The sequence below is a fragment of the Chrysemys picta genome, chromosome 6 (genome assembly GCF_011386835.1).
Source record: "Chrysemys picta bellii isolate R12L10 chromosome 6, ASM1138683v2, whole genome shotgun sequence".
In the NCBI taxonomy this organism is placed as follows: domain Eukaryota; kingdom Metazoa; phylum Chordata; order Testudines; family Emydidae; genus Chrysemys; species Chrysemys picta.
In genome coordinates this window covers 117810740-117832995 of record NC_088796.1, presented here as the reverse complement: position 1 = coordinate 117832995, position 22256 = coordinate 117810740, and the positions used below count along the sequence as shown (strand labels likewise).

The 22256-nt window shown below is 43.8% G+C and overlaps 2 protein-coding genes across 2 annotated transcripts in view; both read left to right on the top strand.

Moving 5' to 3' along the window:
- Positions 1–1788: 1788 nt before the first annotated feature.
- Positions 1789–3642, top strand: LOC135972285 (myb/SANT-like DNA-binding domain-containing protein 2). The gene is made up of 2 exons (XM_065549723.1): positions 1789–2723; positions 3280–3642. The coding sequence occupies exons 1-2, from the start codon at positions 2183–2185 to the stop codon at positions 3483–3485; spliced, it is 747 nt and encodes a 248-aa protein (XP_065405795.1). The 5' UTR covers positions 1789–2182; the 3' UTR covers positions 3486–3642.
- Positions 3643–8779: 5137 nt separating this feature from the next.
- MUSK (muscle associated receptor tyrosine kinase) overlaps positions 8780–22256 on the top strand; it is an 82593-nt gene continuing 69116 nt past the window's right edge. Inside the window, exons 1-3 of the mRNA XM_008168750.4 lie at positions 8780–9182; positions 14420–14546; positions 21065–21216. Coding sequence (XP_008166972.2) covers positions 9104–9182; positions 14420–14546; positions 21065–21216 — 358 coding nt within the window. The 5' untranslated portion in view covers positions 8780–9103. The remainder of the gene's footprint in view (positions 9183–14419; positions 14547–21064; positions 21217–22256) is intronic.

The following is a 22256-nucleotide window of genomic DNA, read 5'->3' as shown; positions in this document are numbered from 1 at the left end:
TAATCTGATCTATGTGTCTGGAAAAATCTGTAAAACCAATAGTCTTTGGTTCACATGTGCACTACTTTCCATTCAAATTTAACCAATATATTATCTTCTTTCATTTTAAGGAAAAGTTAAAAGCCTCAATTAAAAAAAAGAAGGGTCACATGAAAGGTTAGGTGTAATATGGTCACTCTAAAAATATAAAGGCTTCACCAAATAACACATTTCTGCAGCCTATGCCAGTGGACTTCAAGCCCCTATAAAAATCTTGGCTACAAAACCAAACTCAACTGATTGAGCAGGTTCTGAGGATGAAATTCAGTCCTGGGTTAACATAAAGGTGCAACACTAAAGTCCTCAAAATAGAGCTGGAGTAGGAGGTCAGTGATGTATATAGCGATGCGGACTCTCCGGGCATTTGTGTTTCTTTTTTTGTAAATTCTGCCTTAACTCTGAATTTCTTAGTTCCCCAAGGTTTGTTTTAGTTTAAATAACTTTAATATTCAGTTCACGGATATGTACTTTCAACTTTAACCCCCACTTAAAAAAGTGCTTCATCTGAAGAATTTTACTCCTAAGTAATGTTGCAACGCCAAACAAATGCCAACAACATTGTTGTAATACCACACACCATCTTGTATTTCTTTCTGTCTCTCACAAACACACGTACGAAGTTCTGGCCGCTTTAACTCCATTTCCCTGTCTGGGAAAATTCCACTGAATTCCATATGTTTATTGCAAGAACTACTGTCAATGCATAAGTGAAGTTGAGAAACCAAGTATTCAAAAGCCTGGAAATTCCAAAGAACTCCGCACAACATTAACTTAGACCCAATATTATTGCATATCCCTTGGCTGCTCCCCGGCTTCTTAGTGATCTGTGAGGGAAAACTAACCAAACATTGTGGTGCTATTGTGACAGTCTACAGTAGAATCCTTGGTGACTGAAAGCTTCTGGAGTAAAGGTGGCAGCAGTAAGTGTGTGGTGCTGTTGCCCTGTTTTACTGACTACGGACCACAAAACTCACATGCAGAACAACACCCCCCCCTTTTTTTTTTAAAATAAGAAAACATAATTATTGCCTCTCCTAAGGAATGCATGGTGGCCTGGAAAAGGAAGATTCCTCTCTTCTTCCTATACTCATTTATCTTCCGGGGGCATCTTCCCCTTCTGAATCTAATTCTTCTGTGTCTTTGTCTCCCCCCAACACCTTTCTTCTCCTCGCCAAGTTCCTGAGCCTCCCAGTTGTATCTTTTGCTTTTTTGCAACAAAAACAATATGAAGAAACTACAGACTCATAGGGTTGCCAGTTTTGGATGGATGTATTCCTGGAAGTTTCAGCACATGACATATTCTTTACTTAGAGATTAATCTTTAATTCCTGGAGACTCCAGGACAATCTTGGAGATGCCAACCCTACTTGAGGCACAGTGGCCCCTAAATAACCATTTTTTTTATTTACACACACACACACACACACTTACACACTTCTGCTCTGACTGGCTTCTGCTAGCTCCAATACTAAAGAACACAGCGAGCACCACTAGATGTCTCACAAGCTATTTAAAGGGATACTACTCTATTTGTATACATTGCAACCCTGACTCCTCATAAAGACCTTTCTTGTCCTTTCCTGAGATCCTGCATCCTTCCCCCAAATTTCCCCTTGTTTCTCTCTTCCTTCCCTTTATTTCTGCTTTCTCCTATGCCTTAGGTTTCACCCTTACCCCCTACTGTCTACCTTTATGGTAAAATGCTATAGAACTAACAAGAAAACAGTGACCTTTCTATAGGTTTTCAAACCATACTAAGGCCTGGTCTACACTACGGGTTTAGGTCGACTTTAGCAGCGTTAAACCGAATTAAGCCTGGACACGTCCACACAACGAGGCCCTTTCTTTCGACTTAAAGGGCCCTTTAAACCGGTTTCTTTACACCACCTCCGACGAGGGGATTAGCGATAAAACCGGCCTTTGCGGGTCGGAATTGGGGTAGTGTGGACGGAATTCGATGTTATTGGCCTCCGGGAGCTATCCCACAGTGCTTCATTGTGACCGCTCTGGACAGCGCTCTCAACTCAGATGCACTGACCAGGTAGACAGGAAAAGACCCGCGAAGGTTTGAATTTCATTTCCTGTTTGCCCAGCGTGGAGAGCACAGGTGACCACGCAGAGCTCATCAGCACAGGTAACCGTCATGGAGTCCTCCCAGGATCGCAAAAGAGCTCCAGCATGGACCGAACGGGAGGTACGAGATCTGCTCGCCATATGGGGAGATGAAGCAGTGATAGCTGAACTCCGTAGCAGTAAAAGAAATGGAAAAGTATTAGAAAAGATCTCCAAGGCCATGAAGGACCGAGGCCATAACAGGGACACACAGCAGTGCCGCGTGAAAATTAAGGAGCTACGGCAAGCCTACCACAAAGCCAGAGAAGCAAACGGAAGGTCCGGGGCAGAGCCGCAAACTTGCCGCTACTACGCGGAGCTGCATGCGATCCTAGGGGGTGCAGCCACCACTACCCCAACCGTGTGCTATGACTCTCTCACTGGAGAAACACACAGGGAAGACGGTTCAGGGAACGAGGAAGATGACGATGGAGGTACTGTAGGTAGCTCACAGCAGCAAGGAAGCGGAGAAACCGGTTTCCCCAACAGCCAGGATATGTTTGTGACCCTGGACCTGGAACCAGTAACCCCCGAACTCACCCAAGACCCTCAGGGCACACAGGAGACCTCTGGTGAGTGTAACTTTGTAAATATTTGTAAACATTACAAAAAAAAAGCAAGCAAGTCTGTTAACGTGTATGGGGATGGAGCGGAAATCCTCCAGGGACATCTCCAGAAAGCTCTCCTGGTTGAAATGGGGTGATTTTATTAAGGGGGACATTCAGAGGCGCCCGTTCCTGCTATTCTGACCAGAAATGTTCCCCGCTGTTAACCACGCGGTAGGGGGGGAGGGGTGAAGTGATCATCCCAGAGAATCGTGTGTGTGGGGGGGGGGGGGGGGGGAGGGTGGTTTACTTGTGTTTGTGCCGCATGTTAACCGGGAAACCGCAGCCCCCTCCTTTTACATTGAAACCCCATTTTAAATGGACAACCCAATTCATCCTTGATATGGGAAATGCGCTGCTGTTTGCAACCTTTCCCGCATGTTAAGAAGGTTAAAAAAGCCAAAACACTGTGGCCTACGATGGCTGCCTGCAAGCCAAAATATGCGACCTTGTAATGAAAGAGTGTACCCATTGTTCCCTAAAATGTGTCTTTTTTAACCACCTCTCCCTTCTCCTCCACCAGCTGCAAATGTTTCTCCTTCGCAGAGGCTCGTGAACATTAGAAAGAGAAAACGTAAGACGAGGGACGAGATGTTCACGGAGCTGCAGATGTCCTCCCACGCTGATAGAGCACAGCAGAATGCGTGGAGGCATTCAATGTCGGAGATGAGAAAAGCCCAACATGAACGAGAGGAGAGGTGGCGGGCTGAAGACGATAGGTGGCGTTAGCTTGCAGACAGACGGCAAGAGGCAATGCTCCGTCTGCTGGAGCATCAAAGTGATATGCTCGAGCGTATGGTTGAGTTGCAGGAAAGGCAGCAGGAGCAGAGACCGCCGCTACAGCCCCTGTGTAACCAACAGCCCTCCTCCCCAAGTTCCATAGCCTCCTCACCCAGACGCCCAAGAACACGGTGGGGGGGCCTCCGTCCACCCAGTCACTCCACCCCAGATGATCGCCCAAGCATCAGAAGGCTGGGCTTCAATAAGAGTTAAAGTTTTAAAATGCAGTATGTCCTTTTCCATCCCTCCTCCCCCACCCATCCCAGCTACCTTGGCAATTATCCCCCTACCTCTGTAAGGAACTAATAAAGAATGCATGAATGTGAAAAAACAATGACTTTATTGCCTCTGCAAGCGAGAGGGGAGGGGAGGGTGGGGTGGGGTGGTTGGTTTACAGGGAAGTAGAGTGAACCGGGTCGGGGGGGGTTGGAGGGTTCATCAAGGAGAAACAAACAGAAGTTTCACACAGTAGCCTGGCCAGTCACAAAACTCGTTTTCAAAGCTTCTCTGATGCGCACCGCGCCCTGCTGTGCTCCTCTAACCGCCCTGGTGTCTGGCCGCGCGTAATCAGCGGCCAGGCGAGTTGCCTCAACCTCCCACCCCGCCATAAAGGTCTCCCCCTTACTCTCACAGATATTGTGGAGCGCACAGCAAGCAGCAATAACAATGGGGATATTCTTTTCGCTGAGGTCTGAGCGAGTCAGTAAGCTGCGCCAGCGCGCTTTTAAACGTCCAAATGCACATTCCACCACCATTCGGCACTTGCTCAGCCTGTAGTTGAACAGGTCCTGACTCCTGTCCAGGCTGCCTGTGTACGGCTTCATGAGCCATGGCATTAAGGGGTAGGCTGGGTCCCCAAGGATCACGATAGGCATTTCAACATCCCCAATGGTCACTTTCTGGTCCGGGAAGAAAGTCCCTTCCTCCAGCTTTCGAAACAGAGCAGAGTTCCTAAAGACGCGAGCATCATGTACCTTTCCCGGCCATCCCACGTTGATGTTGGTGAAACGTCCCTTGTGATCCACCAGGGCTTGCAGCAGCATTGAAAAGTACCCCTTGCGGTTTACGTAGTCGGTGGCTTGGTGCTCCGGTGACAAGATAGGGATATGGGTTCCGTCTATGGCCCCGCCACAGTTTGGGAATCCCATTTCAGCAAAACCATCCACTATTGACTGCACGTTGCCCAGAGTCACTACCCTTGCTATCACCAGGTCTTTCATTGCCCTGGCAAATTGGATCACAGCAGCCCCCACAGTAGATTTGCCCACTCCAAATTGATTCCCGACTGACCGGTAGCTGTCTGGCGTTGCAAGCTTCCACAGGGCTATCGCCACTCGCTTCTCAACTGTGAGGGCTGCTCTCATCTTGGTATCCTGGCGTTTCAGGGCAGGGGAAAGCAAGTCACAAAGTTCCATGAAAGTGCCCTTACGCATGCGAAAGTTTCGCAGCCACTGGGAATCGTCCCATACCTGCAGCACGATGCGGTCCCACCAGTCTGTGCTTGTTTCCCGGGCCCAGAATCGGCGTTCCACGGTATCAACCTGCCCCAGTAATACCATGATTTCCACATTGCTGGGGCCTGTGCCTTGTGAGAGGTCTATGGCCATGTCAATTTCCTCATCACTCTCGTCGCCGTGCTGCAATCGCCTCGTCGCCTGGTCCGGGTTTCGCCTTGGCATGTCCTGGCTCTGAATATACTCCAGGACAATGCGCGTGGTGTTCATAGTGCTCATAATTGCCGCGTTGATCTGAGCGGGCTCCATGATCCCAGTGCTAGCTATGGCGCCTGGTCAGAAAAAAGGCGCGAAAGTAGTATCTGATGGACCAGGAGAAGGAGGGCGGGAGGGAGGGAGGGAGGGAGGGCCGAGTGACGACATGGCGTACAGGTACAGGAACAGGGAGAAACACAAACAACTGTCACACAGAATGGTGCCCCCAAAGATTAAACTGGAAACCCTGGGCTTAGCAGGCCGTTGATTTCACGGAGGAAGGGGAAGCAAATGAACACAGAACAAATCTATTTTTTACATCTTAAGGTGGCAGCCGACGCTGCAGCATGAGTGACAGCCATACCAATACGACGACGATGGGTACCAATCATAATATACCATCATCTGCCAAAAGGCAAGGGGCTGCTGCTGTGTAGCAATGCAGCCCCACGTCTGCCAGCCCCACGTCCGCCAGCACCCAGCATCGCCCTCGGCCTCTTCTGGGTGCTTAGCAGACAATACTGGGCAATTGGCAGAAAATAGTATATTATGACTGGTAACCGTCATCATCAAAACAGTAGCATGTCTGCCCAGGTGGCCATGATTGACAGCCATACCAGTATGACGACGATGGGTACCAGTCATAATATACCATCGCCTGGAAGGGGCTGGTGCAATGCAGCACTACGGCTACCAGCCCCATGGCTATCACTCATGCTACACTGTCTACCGCCAAAAGGCAGTTAGCAGCTGCTGCTGTGTAGCAATGCAGTCCCACGTCTGCCGGCACCCAGAGGACATATGGTGACGGTGAGCTCAGCTGAGCTGAGCGGGCTCCATGCTTGCCGTGGTATGTTGTCTGCACAGGTAACCCAGGTAAATAGGCGCGAATCTATCGTCTGCCGTTGCTGTGACGAGGGGGGAGGGGCCTGACGACATGTACCCAGAACCGCCCGCGACACTGTTTTGCATCATCCGGGCATTGGGATCTCAACCCAGAATTCAAAGAAAAGGCGCGAACCGCTTCTCGGCTCGAGCTGTGGCGCAAACGTAGTATCTGACGGCCTAGGGGAAGGAGGGAGGGGGGCCGAGTGACGACATGGCGTACAGGCACAGGGAATTAAAATAAAGAACGGTGGCTGTGCATCAGGGAGAGACACAAACAACTGTCACAGACTGGTCCCCCCCAAAGATTAAACTGAAAACCCTGGGTTTAGCAGGCCGTTGATTTGACGGAGGGAGGGGGAAGCAAATGAATACAGAGAAAATCTATTTTTTTACATCTTAAGACGACGGTGCAGCGTGACTGATAGCCTTCGGCATCTTTCTGGGTGCTTGGCAGCAAATACGGGGCGGTGTATGACGATGGTCTTCAGGCCTATTGCACAATCGGCTGCTCGGGGAAGACTCTGCTAACGTGCGATGACCCGACTTGTAATAGGCCGGCTAACAGTCATAATACACCATTTACTGCCAAAAGGCAAGCCCCACGGCTGCCAGCACCCAGATCGCCGATGAAGGCTACCAGTCTACTGCACCGTCTACCGCCAAAAGGCAGTTAGCAGCTGCTGCTGTGTAGCAATGCAGTCCCACGTCTGCCGGCACCAAGAGGACATATGGTGACGGTGAGCTCAGCTGTGCTGAGCGGGCTCCATGTTGTCTGCACAGGTAACCCAGGTAACCCAGATAAAAAGGCGCGAATCTATTGTCTGCCGTTGCTGTGACGGGGGAGGGAGGGGCCTGACGACATGTACCCAGAACCGCCCGCGACACTGTTTTGCATCATCTGGGCATTGGGATCTCAACCCAGAATTCCAAGGGGCGGCGGAGACTGCGGGAACTGTGGGATAGCTACCCATAGTGCAATGCTCCGGAAGTCGACGCTAGCCTCGTACTGTGGACGCGGTCTGCCGACTAGAGCACCTAGAGCATTTTATTGTGTGGACATACACAATCGGCTGTATACAACCGATTTCAATAAAACCGGCTTCTATAAATTCGAACTAATTTCGTAGTGTAGACATACCCTTAGAGTTTAAAAATATTTAATAGGATGGCTAAAAACCTGTATAAAAAGGACCACATTCACTACTGAAATCTCAGAGGGGTAGCCGTGTTAGTCTGGATCTGTAAAAAGTGACAAAGAGTCCTATGGCACCTTATAGACTAACAGATGTATTGGAGCATAAGCTTTCGTTGGTGAATACCCACTTCAGACGCATTGACATCTATAATTCTTAGAGCAATTTGTCTAGAACCTGTTTCCCTCCCTTCAGATTTTCCCATTCTTTATTCTATATTAATTATTATTATTTCCATAGGAGCACCAAAGGAGCCCCAGTCATGGACCAGGACCCCATTGGGCTAGGGGCAGTACAATCACAACAAAAAGGCAGTCCCCTGCTTTTGCTCAGGTTTTTCCAGTATCTGTGCTCTGAATCCAAACCTCCTGTATCCCCCTTCTCTCCCCTACTCCTCCCTCTAGCCCCTTTGAGCTCTTCACTCTATAAGATGTTTCAGGCGTGTTTCAGGACTGCTACTGCCCTTGCTAGTTCTCCGTGGATAGGTAGGACTTTTCTTCCTTCCTTCACCAGTGCTTTAGCACATTCACTACAAGTGACTCCTTGTCTACAGCAGGCACACAAGGTGGGGGATGTGGGAAAAGCCCAGATATTCGGTAGTTGTAATTTAAATAGTTCTTTAGGCCTATACTTTCAAAAGTTTTCACTAATCTTGGGGTCCTCAATTTTTCAGGGCCCATCTTCAGGAAGTGAAGATACAATGAAGTAAATTAAAAAAAAAGGGAGGCACCTAAAATTAGTGACCACTTTTGAAAATTTGGAGACTAACATGCCAATCTGCACTGCTGGCATGGTTGGGACTCATGCAAATGCTGGGCATCTGCACAAACACAAAAATATACAATAAATACAAATTGGGTGCATATGTAGGTGTTGTATTGAGGTTCCCTTGAAAATGTGCTTTGTTTTTCAATATAGATTTGGCTAATAATAAGAAATCACTGAGATAATCATGCCTAGATTTAACATGTATATTTCATAAAATGAATACATCAACTGTTGCCTGAATTGACCATGCTGTTGCTGAGATTATAATGAAATACACTTGGTCTTCCAGAGCGCAAATTGAGCAACTTCCCCTGATAGCTATTAATCTTTCACTTTCCCAAAGCTTGTATGGGTTCAAGAGTCTATTTGCAGGATATGACATTGCTTTCTCAGTTTGCTGCAACCAATCTGGAGAACTGACAGTCTCCTTGATAAACAAGACCAGCTTTCAGTTCACAGGTTCAAACATCTCGTGCTCTAGCAGATGTACATACTAAGCAAAAGAAAAGTGCTCTCTGAAGTAGAACAGGTGGTATATTTCAGCTACTCACCAGGGTTTATGACAAAAGAGAGAGAGAAGGAGAAAAAGAGGACCAAATTGAAAGAAAATCCAGTGTCAATGACAAACATATGTATTACTAGTGTATTTACCTTGGGCTGGGGTAAAGGCCTGGCAATTTGTGCTGTACTGGTCAGGTTATTGTTTTGGAAAGGCATTCAGCCATTGTATTCCCCTCTCTTTGCTCAAAAGGAATTCTAAAGGGATTTGCTTTCTCTTGTTTCATGAGCCCCACATTTTCGTACTGACCTAAGTGGACGCACACCAGCTGGCCCTGTCCATCACTGCAGCCACGTCTGAGAATTCCTGATTATAGTTAGATCCCATACACGCCGCAGCAGAGACGGTCATTAACTGAGGCACTTTGTAACAAACCATGGTTTAAAATGAAACTGGCAGGGAACTCAGTGCACTTTGCCTAAAGGAGCGTTGTATGATTCTGGATTAACCATGAAAGACTTAATGAACATTCCACTCGTACATATCTTCACCCTGGCGGCCTTCAGTTTAGCTGAAAAACTTCCAAAAGGTTTGTTTAAACAGCCTTCATCTTCTCTTAGCTTTTGTGACTGGTTAAGGAGTTTTTATAAGGACAGGCAAGGCTTGTAAGTCGGGACCCTGGTGTCATTACTGAAAACTGTATAAATGCGCTGCTTTCAGTTTCACTAGTCTGGTCATTTCTTTATTGTCTTTAGAGGATAATGATGAAATAATCCTGCATTTCTACCTAAAGCTGAAGGGTGTTTATTTACAGATAGCACTTAGTGTCACTGTAAAGGGCAAGGATGTTCTTTGGGTCCAGTTTGCATAGGATGGGTGTTTGTCATGTCAAAGGAAGCTACTAAGACTTAGCTGCTGATGGGTATACTATGTGTTAGGATCAAAAGATTTATGATATTCTGGTGCGTCTATGTATGTAGATGTATAAATCATATTTGTAAATATAATGCATATACATGTGTATATATAAAATGCCTATATATATATATATATACACACACACACACACACACATATATACACACACACACACATATATACACACACACACACATATATACACACACACACACACAATAAGTAGCCATATGAGATTCTAAAAATCGGTTCAGAAAATTCTGAGATGCAAATGCAACTTTATTGAAATGGGAACTGAAGATTAACCATAAGGGAACCCAACTGTCAGCTAGGCGAATGTAACTTTTTAATTTTTTCATATTGATTATTTGGACCGGATCAAAATATACCATAAACTACACTGCCTCTGGAAAAAGAAATTTAACCCAAGAGGAAGCTGCTAGTCACCTATTATGCCAATAGCTCTGCCCAAGTCAAGATGAATACTTATAACCAGTGATCAGACTGTTTTGTTTGCTTTCCAAATTTGTTGACATGGAAATTGGCCCCAAGGTTTTGTATTAAGGCAGCAACACTAGATAAGGCTTGGGAAGAGCATGGTAGATAGTAGCAAGACTGTGGAGACAAGAAAACAAAACGAGATAGAAATGATTTTTCTGATACCATCATGCAATGAAGAGACATCTGCCCTTTCATGAAACATTTGCACTGGATTTTCTTTTTAAGAAAGCTAAACGTCATGTTCATGTCAATTGGCGTGTTTCATGAGCGAGTCTGAACATGTGAATGCAACCAAGTGTGCTGAAAAGACCACAAAATAATATCTTTGATAGGTTTTGCAGCAAAGCTGGACCAGCAATGGTCAGAAATGCACACAAGAGCAGTTCATAGTTACAGAAGTTTCACTATTTCCAAGAGTCTACAATGCCGGAATGGGGATAAATTTTATTTTCCTGTTTCATTTGTTCACTTAAAAAAGATTAATTTCAAAATAAAAAACAACCCAGTACTCACTGATGGACTGAACTTAGAACAGGGTCCACTATCTTCTCACTAGAAACTTTTAATATTGACCGTGAATCCTTTTACTACTTCCTAAACTTACAGTTGTTGCCCAGGAAAATGGCATCTGAATGGCCTTAAGGATGGAGAAGTTATAGGTCTTATGATGCTATTTAAAGTTATAATGAGATCTAAAAATGTCAGAGGCATAGTCCTGACTGACCTGTGTGCTGCAGCATGCAAAAGTCTTGGCCGGTTTCTCAAACCTAGGCATGTGCATTTTTCTCAATTAATTTAAACATTGGCAATATGGACACCATTTGATTGGATGTGATTTTCTGGCTGGGAAAGCACTGGTTCTCATCGACACCAGGAGTTTTTTTATGTCAATCTCTAAATAAGCATCGGTCACTGCCATTTTGGGGATCTCTCCCTGGACAGAAACAAAATGGTGGCACAACCCACAAATTACTGTGCCACACAAACACATCAAGTACTGCTTGGACCTGTGTCCTTCTTTTCTCTCATCCTAGTAAAATAATACTTTCTCAATCTTCTCTATTATCCCAATATTAAATTTTAATCTGGGAAAATAAAAAGATAGGAAGGTAAGTTCAGGATATCCCCAGTTATTAACATTATCGTTATAAAGGCTTAGAAAGCAACAGAGGGCACTGCTAACAAGTTTTCTTTTAACTGTTTTTCTGACAGGTAAAATATTAGTAGTTTGGAGGCCATTCCCTATACATATAGTGGTTAATCTTGCCCTGAGAGTTATGCCATTAATTTGAATGGGAGCTGGATGAGGCCCATAAAGCAGAATAATGCTAGTGCCAATGGTAACTTATCTACCAGTAAAAAGGTAAAATAAAACTCTTCAATTGTGTCCATTCTATCTGTTTACTACCTAACTCTTAGGGGATCTTGTTTTGCCTGATGAGCAAAGTACTATCAGTAATACATCCAGTATATCAGCTGTTACTGCATTCTCCCTCAACATAGCTACATTTATCTCATGAATACAATCAGTATGCAGTATACAGAATGCATTTTAGCTAATTCATTAATTAAAGTAGCTTGAGATCAAAATGCACCTTCCACAGTTCTAGGCATGCCAATATCATTTAAAATATCACATACAAGAAAGCTGTTGCAACCAATCCATCCCATAATAGAACCCAGCCATAAAAATATGATTCACAAAATAACTAAGTCCTCTTTAAAATGAACAGATTTAGGGCAGAAAACGTACTAGCAACAGTAAATGCCTTCAAAAAGTGCCTCGGTGTGTGGTTTCTAACATTTCAATACAATTATTTTCTTGACGTCTTTTTCAATAGGACCGGGAGTGAAATCCTGACTTCACTGAAGTCAGTGATAAAACTCCCATTGACCTCAGTGGGGCCAGGATTTTACCCCAGCTGTAACACTTGCGAACAATGAGGAAGAGACTTCTTACACAGTAATAAACAAACACCCTGCATCCTTTAAAGCAGTGATAACCTGATGCAACTATCTTGTTTCTTTTAGCTGCAGAATTATGATTTGTTTTTCACATAGCTGTAATTACTGATCACTATGGGCAGTTTGCAGTCGTATTGAAAAGAAATTTTATTAGCATAAACATGTTTTGGTAGCAATTTTCAAAAATACTGTACAATAATGTGAACTTGAAAGGTACAGTTAGCATGAAGGGCCTGATTCTCCTCAATTTTACTCCAGTTGGACTCCATAACGCCAATGGAGGCCTAAGTTACACCCAGGTAAGTGAGAAAAGAATCAGGCACAAATTCTGTACTATACCAGCTAAATAGTCTGTCTCATTTATACTGGAGTGCCTCACATTGCCATATGTTTTTGGTGCATTTTAGTGCTCAGGAATATTTAAGATTGATTGTATTGGCTAGAGAGGAAGCAGACAAGATTTTTTTCCACCAAGAGACATCAAAATGTACCAGACATCTCTGCAGTAAACACAGTATGTCTATTTAGTAATTTATGTACAGGCAAGATCATTTTCTTTGTACTGTTTAAAGGTCACTGGGATTTCTTTTGTTGCTCCTTCATGTTCACGGCAGTATTTCACAGAGAAGCAGACGGCTAGTTCAAATATATGCACAGCTGTCAATGAAATCCAGTGTACCAAGTACTGGAGGTGTGTCTCTACCAGTCATACATTAAGAGTTACCGGTTGTGTATCTTTGGTTGCTGGGATCACCATGGGGAGGGAAAATAATTATGAGAGGTGCCTTTTGATCTCTACCGACTATGCTTCAGCTTTTACCAAGGGGCTTGGAAAATACCTTTCCAAAGATAAAGCAGCATTTCAGTTGATGATGGGTGCCCGATAATAAATGTAAGGTATAGTTATCTATTACCTGTATCACACTGGGCACTAGCTTATTAAGGAAAAAGAAACAAGAGGTTGTGTGTCAGTCAGGCTGTGGTATTGCCGTACCTTACGGGCATTGTAACGGGGCGAGACTTACCCCTTCAGCGCCTCCTGCTGGTTTCCTGGGAAGTAGCTTTTTTTCCAGCTCCAGAGCACCCTCTGCAAGCCAGTGTCCCACTTGCTGCTGGCCCCCGTGTCCCTCCCGGACCCCGGTGCCCTTTACCCAGGGGTTCTGCCCACTGCAGCAACCCCCACTCAGGGGAACCCCCAACCCCTTATCCTCACCTCGCCTCAGTGGCTGCTGCCAGTCACCATCTAACCCCTGTTCACTGGGGCAGACTGCAGTCTGTAAAGGCCACTCATCATTGCCAAGGAGGGGTTTGGACCTGCTGCCTTGGCCTACCCCTGGGCTGCCCTCCGCAACCCCACTACCCTCCTGGGCCTTTAACAAGGCCTGCAGCCTGGGGGGTTTCCAGGCCAGAGCTCCCCAGCTCCTCTGGCCTTCCCCCAGCCCTGCTCCACTCTAGGTACCCTGTGAGCTCCTAAGCAGCCAGGCCCTTCCCTCTCTGCAGGCAGAGAGAGACTGACTGCTCCTGGCCCACTGTTCTCTTATAAGGGCCAGCTGGGCCCTGATTGGGGCGTGGCCCCAGCTGAGGCTGCCTCCCCATTCAGCCTTGGAGCTGCTTGTCACAGCCCTCTCCCAGGCTGTTTTTAACCTCTCCGGACAGGAGCAGGGTAACCACCCCGCTACAGGCATTTATAAATTATTCCTATGCCAGTAATAGTATTACACATTTTTTAAAAAATAAAGAAATACAGTAGAACTGAAATAGTCTGCATTAATGACAAGGATTCCTGAAGCTCACATTTTTTGGCATCAGTGGCGCATCACACTCACCCAGGGGTGTCAAGGAGCCCTCTTATTCCCACGGATAGATCCAGCATTGCTGGTCCATGCAAAGATGAGCAGTTGCTGCTGGAGCCACTAGGTCCCCTTGTGTAGGCAGGTAGTTGGCAAAGCCTAGGATTTGACCCTGCCCCCCAACATGCCAACCACTGCTGCTGAGCGGGCATGGAGGGGGAAGCAGGGACTGAACTGTGACTCTTTGAATCACACCAGATTTGGGGTAACTTCACTGTCTATCCCTTAGAGAGTTTAAGAAAAAAAAAACATGACAAAGAAACCAGGAAATAAATGCCTATGGGAACCTCAGTTCAACTGTGCTAGTGCAGGAGGCCCAGTGTGTACTGGAAGAGTGTGCAGACTTGCGAGTGCTGGGGGTGCAGAGAACTGCCAACCCCACTGGCCGGTTATGAGTGGCCTAGTTCCGTGTCGGAGAATTACTGAATTCCAGGGAAGGGGTCGGGAGGTGACCCCACTTACATTGGCCCTTCACAGCAGCGTCCCATTGGTTTGTGCCTGTGAAGTCAATAGGCGGTTTGATGAATTAGCAGTCATTGCTCAGAAGAAACCCAGGATTGAAATCGCATGTTTTCTCCCCTTCTTTCTGTAGCTCCCCTTATCAACACTCCTCTGGAAACCGTGGACGCATTAGTAGAAGAGGTTGCTAAATTCATGTGTGTAGTGGACTCCTACCCCGAGCCAGAGATTACCTGGACACGTAACAACATTCCCATCAGGTAAATATGAAATACTATGACAGCTCAACGGGATGCAGATTAATCTAGACTCAAACCCATTTACAGAACAGGGATGACATTTCTCTGATGAAAGTGAGTGTTGCAAGACTTTATTCATTTGCGTTTTGCAAAGTACTTTGTGAACCTTGCATGGAAAATGTCCCGTAATAGCAAAGTATTATTATTCCTGCCTTGTGAACACAGCAATAGATTAAAACAAGGGTTCTTTGTATTGTACACTGTCACACATTATTCACTACCTGCCAAAGCATCATCTAAAGAAGTACTGCTGTGCTGTGCTTTGGAAACTGTTCATTTCAGGAGGGTAAGGAATATTACTGTTGTTGCTACGGTTACATTTTGCAGACAATCTCTTGCAAAGGTAAAAAATAGTTCATCCACTTTTAACCTGGATCAGGCAAATTCCTTTACATTCTCTGTTTCACATTCTTGATCCTCCCTTGCTTCTCTTTCAGCGATGGGAAAATTCATTTTGTTTAAAAAGAATCTGTGTATAACAAGTGAGACCTGTTTTAATTGTGTGATTTGTACATTACTCAGGGTCTGCCTCGAGGATGACTTCTGAGAAACTCTCACGAGACTCCAGACAGGTCATTACTGAAGGCAGCTTTGACTACTACTGCAACCATTTTAGAATATTAAATAAAAGCCCCATCAATTTGTTTAAAACTTCGTATGTATATCCACACAAAAGATTTTAGAATTCATGCTTCAGTGACTGTAGGAGAACTGTCCTCTTTAGCCCAAATCTCAATCCTGCAAGAACTGTACTAAAGCCCCCAAACTCTGTGCCAAGCAGCTTGCAGAACAAGGGCCTAAACCCTCATGGACGGAATCTCCAGATCAAACCATCTGTCTTCTAGTTCCTTCTCCATCAATAAAACTAGCATTGAAGGGAGAAACAGCCTGGGGGATGCCATTTATACATCAGGACTGGGGTCACATCACCCTCAATCCTTACAGGTCCACATGCCTTCTCTAAGAGTATGCAGAAAAGCACACCCATTTCAAACCCACTAAGTGGTACACGATCTCCTTCTCCAATAACCCAAATCACCTTCCCAAAAGGTGTATCACTTTGATATTAAATATTAGCTCCCCATTAGACAGAGCATGCCTGTTTTACACCACTGCCAAAAAACCCCTCTAAAAGCCTATTTTTGTGGGACCAAGCCCATCGGTTGCTTTGTTCTTTTCATGGTGTTTCTGCAGCAGAAACAAAATAGCTTTCCCCAGAGTAGTCCTGACATTCATGGCCGGTGTTTGTGGATACAAAGTTTTGGCATGAAGACAGGGCATTATATAAACTGAAACTATTTCAACTAGATTCCAAACACATGGAGGGAGAAATATTTGCTAAATGGAAAAGAACCAAATCACTGGATTTTAAAAAAATCAAATGTCACAGAGTCTAATTGGTACAGGCAATAAATATTAATTATTTTATTTTTGAAATCTTCTTCCCTTGCCAGGGTTCAAGGACACCAGAGAGTCAGATAACTTCAAAAGAAAACAATATGTAAACAATTGAATTCAATGGGAACAATGCCAGAATAAGGACTGATGAGATTAGATTGCATGCAGCTCCTTATGTATTCCTTGTTTTCTAGGGTCACCGGATGTATGACATATATAGTAGAGTTTTCTACCTTTAGTTAGCTGCTGGCCGATTAACTCAAGGTAGCTAATACATTTGTAAAGCACAGTGTAAAGCCACAAATGTTTGCTTTAGGACCTGCAGTATCAACTTCAACATTACTTGGGGTATCATTTCCAACAGAAAACTCCACAGACTAGGTCATAGGTTGGAATCCTGAATAACAGGAATCCACTGCTTTGCACCCCGTGTGGTTGTTTAAACCTGTGTGAGTGCAGAATGCTCCCATTCTGATTTTGTAGTATTTTCCCGCTCCCCTTGCTCATGTGTAAATGCTGATACAAGGTGCAAAGCAGCGGAGAGCTATGCCCCGGGCTTCTAGAGCACTTTCACTCCAAGCATCAGGATGTGCTTTACAAACTGCACTGAATTAAGTCACACAAGAACCCCATGAGGTAAGGAAGTGGCATTATTTCCTTTCTATACGTAAGGAAGGTGAAGCACTGAGCTGGTAAGGTTACGTTTTTGAAAGACATTGCCTTAATTATCAGAAGCTAAAGTCACATAGGAAGTCAGTAACAGGCATACAGAACCAGATCTCTTGACTCTTATTTATGGCTTTAGCCATAAAACCATCCTTCCTGAGCACCATTTAGGGTTTCACCCTACTTTGTAAACTCCTACATTTTCCTAGGGAGAACTAGGAAAGGCAACTAATCGACATCTTGAGACCATATATTGGCAGTTATGACATGTCAGCGTGTGCTAGATGGGTTTATTTAAATTGTGGTTACACGGAACAGCTGAGCATAAAAACTTTCCATTTGCTCTCCTCCTACTTCATTGTCCAACCTAAGCAGCAGTGTGGAAGCTTTCCTAGTACTCAGACAGCCAAGATAGTTTTATAACGCTGCCAGGGCAGCATGTCTGGTAACATGTCTAATTCTGAGTAAACCCACTGAAGTGGAGCTACTCATGACATGTGTCTGGCCAGCATACAGATCATACTGCAAAGCTTAGTTTGATGAAATTGCTATCCTTGAAAAATACTGCTTTAGTCTAACAACATCTTCCACTATGGCTGACACAGTCTCCAAAACATATACACTAAATCACACACCTATTCTACAATGCATCTGTATTGACTGCATCAGACTCTGTTCTTTTTCTGCTTTGTACTGTACCATCCCATACGGGGGCGGCTTGTGCCCACTGATTTTAAGCCCTCGTGATAAGATTTTGATTACTTGCTCAACACAGCACGTGTACTAATGGCACTGTGAACTAATGGCACTGTGTGAGTGATTAATAAAAATAAGTAAAAAAATCTGTGATGTACCATTGTTCTGTGACAGCCATAAGGGATGCAGTAAAAAGAAAAATTATCAAAAATAAATTATTCATATATTATTTATTCATATGATATTATATATTATATTATATTTAGGGCTGTCGATTAATTGCAGTTAACTCATGTGATTAACTCAAAAAAATTAACTGCGATTAAAAATTAATCACGATTAATCGCACTGTTAAACAATAGAACACCAATTGACATTTATTAAATATTTTTGGATGTTTTTCTACATTTTCAAATATATTTATTTCTATTACAACACAGACTACAAAGTGTACAGTGCTCACTTTATATTATTATTTTTATTACAAATATTTGCACTGTAAAAATGATAAACAAAAGAATGAGTATTTTTCAATTCACCTCATACAAATACTGTAGTGCCATCTCTTTATCATGGAAGTGTAACTTACAAATGTAGATTTTTTTTGTTACATAATTGCACTCGAAAACAAAACAATGTAAAACTTTAGAGCCTACAAGTCCACTCAGTCCTACTTCTTGTTCAGTCAATTGCTAAGACAAACAAATTTGTTTACATTTATGGGAGATACTGCTGACTGCTTATTTACAATGTCACCTGAAAGTGAGAACAGGCGTTCGCATGGCACTTTTGTAGCCGGCGTTGCAAGATATTTACGTGCCAGATGTACTAAATATTCATTTGCCCCTTCATGCTTCAGCCACCATTCCAGAGGACATGCTTCTATGTTGATGAGTTAATTAAATTTGTGACTGAACTCCTTGGGGGAGGATTGTACGTCTCCTGTTCAGTTTTAAGCAAATTCTGCATATATTTCATGTTACAGCAGTCTCAGATGATGACCCAACACATGTTCGTTTTAAGAACACTTTCACTGCAGATTTGATAAACACAAAGAAGGTACCAATGTGAGATTTCTAAAGATAGCTACAGCACTTGACTCAAGGTTTAAGAATCTGAAGTGCCTTCCAAAATCTGAGAGGGATGAGGTGTCTTTCGGATGTCTTAAAAGAGCAACACTCTGATTCGGAAACTGCAGAACATGAACCACCAAAAACGAAAATCAACCTTCTGCTGGTGGCATCTGTCTCAGATGATGAAAATGAATATGCGTTGGTCCGCTCTGCTTTGGCTCATTATCGAGCAGAACCCATCAGCAGCACAGACACATATATTTTGGAATGGTGGTTAAAGCATAAAGTGACATATGAATCTTTAGCACATCTGGCACGTAAATATCTTCTGACGCCAGCTACAACAGTGCCATGCGAACGCCTGTTCTCACTTTCAAGTGACATTGTAAACAAGATGTGGGCAGCATTATCTCCTGCAAATTGTAACCAAACTTGTTTGTCTGAGCGATTGGCTGAAGTAGGACAGAGTGGACTTGTAGGTTCTAAAGTTTTACATTGTTTTATTTTGAATGCAGTTATTTTTTGTACATAATTCTACATTTGTAAGTTCAACTTTCATGATAAAGAGATTGCACTACAGTGCTTGTATTAGGCGAATTGAAATATTCTATTTATTTTGTTTTTTACAGTGCAAATATTTGTAATAAAAATAAATATAAAGTGAGCACTGTACACTTTGTATTCTGTGTTGTAATTGAAATCAATATATTTGAAAATGTAGAAAAATCCAAAAATATCTAAATAAATGGTATTCTATTATTGTTTAACCGTGCGATTAATCACGATTAATTTTTTAAATCGCACGACTAATAGTGTTTAATTCTTTTAGTTGCTCGACGGCCCTAATTAATTAATTACAATTATATTATATTATATATGCAGTGACAACCATCCCAATTGTGTCTCCGGCGTGCTACTGGTAATCTTGGTTTATATTTTGCTCCCATTTAGATTCTTATCCTGAACCTATTGAAATAAATGGCAACGTTTACAGTGACATCAGTAAGATCAGGCTCTTTACACAGCTACAAACTGAGGATCAAATCTTGATCCCTTTGAAATCTGTAGTAAAGCACCCACTGCCTTCAGTGGGGTCCAAAGTTCACTCCTGGGCTTCATTCACTTCAACAGAGTTAGTCTGGATTTACACAGGTGCAATTGAGAGCAGATATGGCTCCTTATGCATAAAGGTGGGTTTAGAGCAGGGGTGGGCAAACTTTTTGGGCTGAGGGCCACATCTGGGTGGGGAAATTGTATGCAGGGCCGGGGGAGGAGGTGGGAGTGCGGTGTGCAGGAAGGGGCTCAGGGCAAGGGATTGGGGCAGAGGAGGGTTGCGGGGTGCGGCAGGGGGCTCAGGGCAGGGGGTTGGGGTGCAGGAGGGGTGCGGAGTGTACGAGGGGGCTCAGGGCAGGGGTTGGGGTGCAGGAGGGGTGCAGGGAATCCTGCAGGCCAGATCCAAAGCCCTGAGGGGCTGGATCCAGCCCACGGGCCGTAGTTTGCCCCCCCCCAGTTTAGAGGTATCTAACTTCACTTTGGAAAGCTGAGCCTATAGAATCATAAATGGTGAATTTAGACATGATGCAAAATGTTTTACCGCTAAAAGAAAACAGGGCAAATAAGGCGTTGGGGGTTTGGACCTGCTTGGCAGAACTCCTCATTTCAGTAACATTTGTCAGAAGCAAAAGGCTATTTTCATTTACGCAGTTGTAAAAGGTCACAGAAAGATGTAAAACTCAAAATGATGGATATGGGATATTGGATGCAAGCCGGAGAAATCTTGCACCATTAAAATGACTGCAAAGTTTGTTATATTTTGCAGTTTTGCAAGGAAAACCACAAAACAGCCCCTTCCTCTTCCCTAGGAATTTTTCATTGCTACACAATACTTAATCTACCAGGCCACTTTGTCCTTCCAAAACATGGAAATCTTCACAGCTTTGTGGTGGCCTTAGGAATTTTCTTTCCTTCTCTTAGGTCGGTGGGCCAGATCCTGCTGTCATTTAAGTTATAACCACATTCAGGTATTGTAGTCCTTATTAGAGATGGATGGTAAAAAAAATTTCTCATGAAAAATTATCATAATTTTTTTTTCTGGTTCAAAACAAAATAAAAACTGTTTTGGATGCTAGAAACAGTTTGGTTGCTTGGCTTTTTCTTGCTCAAAACCTGAACATTTTTGATAAAAAACAAACATCTTTTCACAAAAATTTCCATTTATTTGAAAAGACATTGTTTGTCCAAAAAAGGTGTGATGAAAAATTTTCAACCAGGTGTAGGTCTTATACAGACAAATCCTCATCGAAGTCAAATGCACCTCAACTGCACTCAAAATATGTCTCCGTTTGGTGAAGACTGTTGGAGATTCAGGTGGATGCAAGGTTCTGTGCTTGTATATCCCTTTTCAGGATAATTGTCCTAGATACTCAACACATATAGTTCACAGTGATTGATGTTATATAAATACCACAGATTAGACAGAAGAGTGTTCAGAACTGCCACTAAATTGGTATAATTACATTTAGAAGTTTCACCATTTTAGGAACCACGAGACAAAGCTAAACTTGAAGTGGGTTTGATGACTTAAAATGAGTTCAGATTTATACTGTACACCTTGTGCTCTTACCAGCATGTCACTGTACCCTGCAGGCTGTTTGATACACGATACAGCATACAAGAAAATGGGCAGCTTCTGACCATTCGCAGCGTAGAGGACAGCGATGATGGAGTATACTGCTGCTCAGCTGACAATGGAGTTGGAGTGCCTGCAAGAAGCTGTGGGGCTTTACAGGTGAAAATGAGTAAGTGGGGGGAGCCCTTTCAAAGCAATTAAACTGAGTGGATGATAAAAGCTGATCTCTCCTTTTGAATTAATCTAGCAGACACTTAAGACTCCATTCTGCTGCTATTTGAAAAACAAACAAAACTTTTCTTTGCACAATGCAGACAATTTACACATGACGCCCTTTCTGTTTTTGCATATCTGTACGCACACCTCTGGTTTTGCATGGGGTTTCTACATCTGGCAAATGTAGTCAGTGTTTCTTGCATACAAGTGACCACGTTTGGGTCTTTGCTTATGCATATGAGTTGACCATGTTCTCTGTTCTGACCATCCAATCCCTAATGCTATTCCCCAGCTATTTCTTGACAGAAAATAAAAGAAATCCTTAGAGTACCTGCACAGAAAGTGTGAGAGAAAAACAATTCGCTGCTCAAGCTTCATGCACCAAAGGAAATTTCCATGCTATGTTCCCTGTGACTCTCAGAACCGTGAGGTAGGGTAGTATCTTTCCTGACTGACAACCATGGAAGACTGCTCTAATGTTTCAAAAGATCAAAAAGGCTGTTCCCCCCGGCTGACATTTTCACTGTGGAGCTCATCTAGGAACTTGCAGAGGACTATTAGTCTTAAGATCCATCCTCACTGGAGGGAATAATGCCCCTACCACTTCGGTGCATCTCCCCAACACAACAGCAATGCGATGACAGTCCTTCCACCCACTACAGATGGGGACAGGAGTGCCCCTATTCCACGCTGAATGGCGTAACCCACCATTCCCCAGGCCCCACGGCGGCAGGTTAGATTTTTTTAAAAACTGACTTCAAAGAAATCCAAGCAGCTGCCCCCATTTCAGCAACTTTTGTGTTAATCAATAGGCTGGGCCTTGTTTATCATTTCCCTTCATACTGGCATGTGAATTCACATTTTGCCACATCCCATTGACAAAAAAACCTAAAGCAGCTTATTACAGTGAATACTTGAAATATATTGTACTCATGGAAAGATTGTGCCTGCAATGTTCTAGTCTGAAGAGACAATATCAGATAAAAAAAAGTC

Coding starts and splice junctions, on each gene's coding strand:
- LOC135972285 (XM_065549723.1), top strand. CDS start 2,183: ATGGAGTCCTCCCAGGATCGCAAAAGAGCTCCAGCATGGACCGAACGG. Junction 2,724..3,279: donor GGGCACACAGGAGACCTCTG/GTGAGTGTAACT, acceptor CTCCTCCACCAG/CTGCAAATGTTTCTCCTTCG.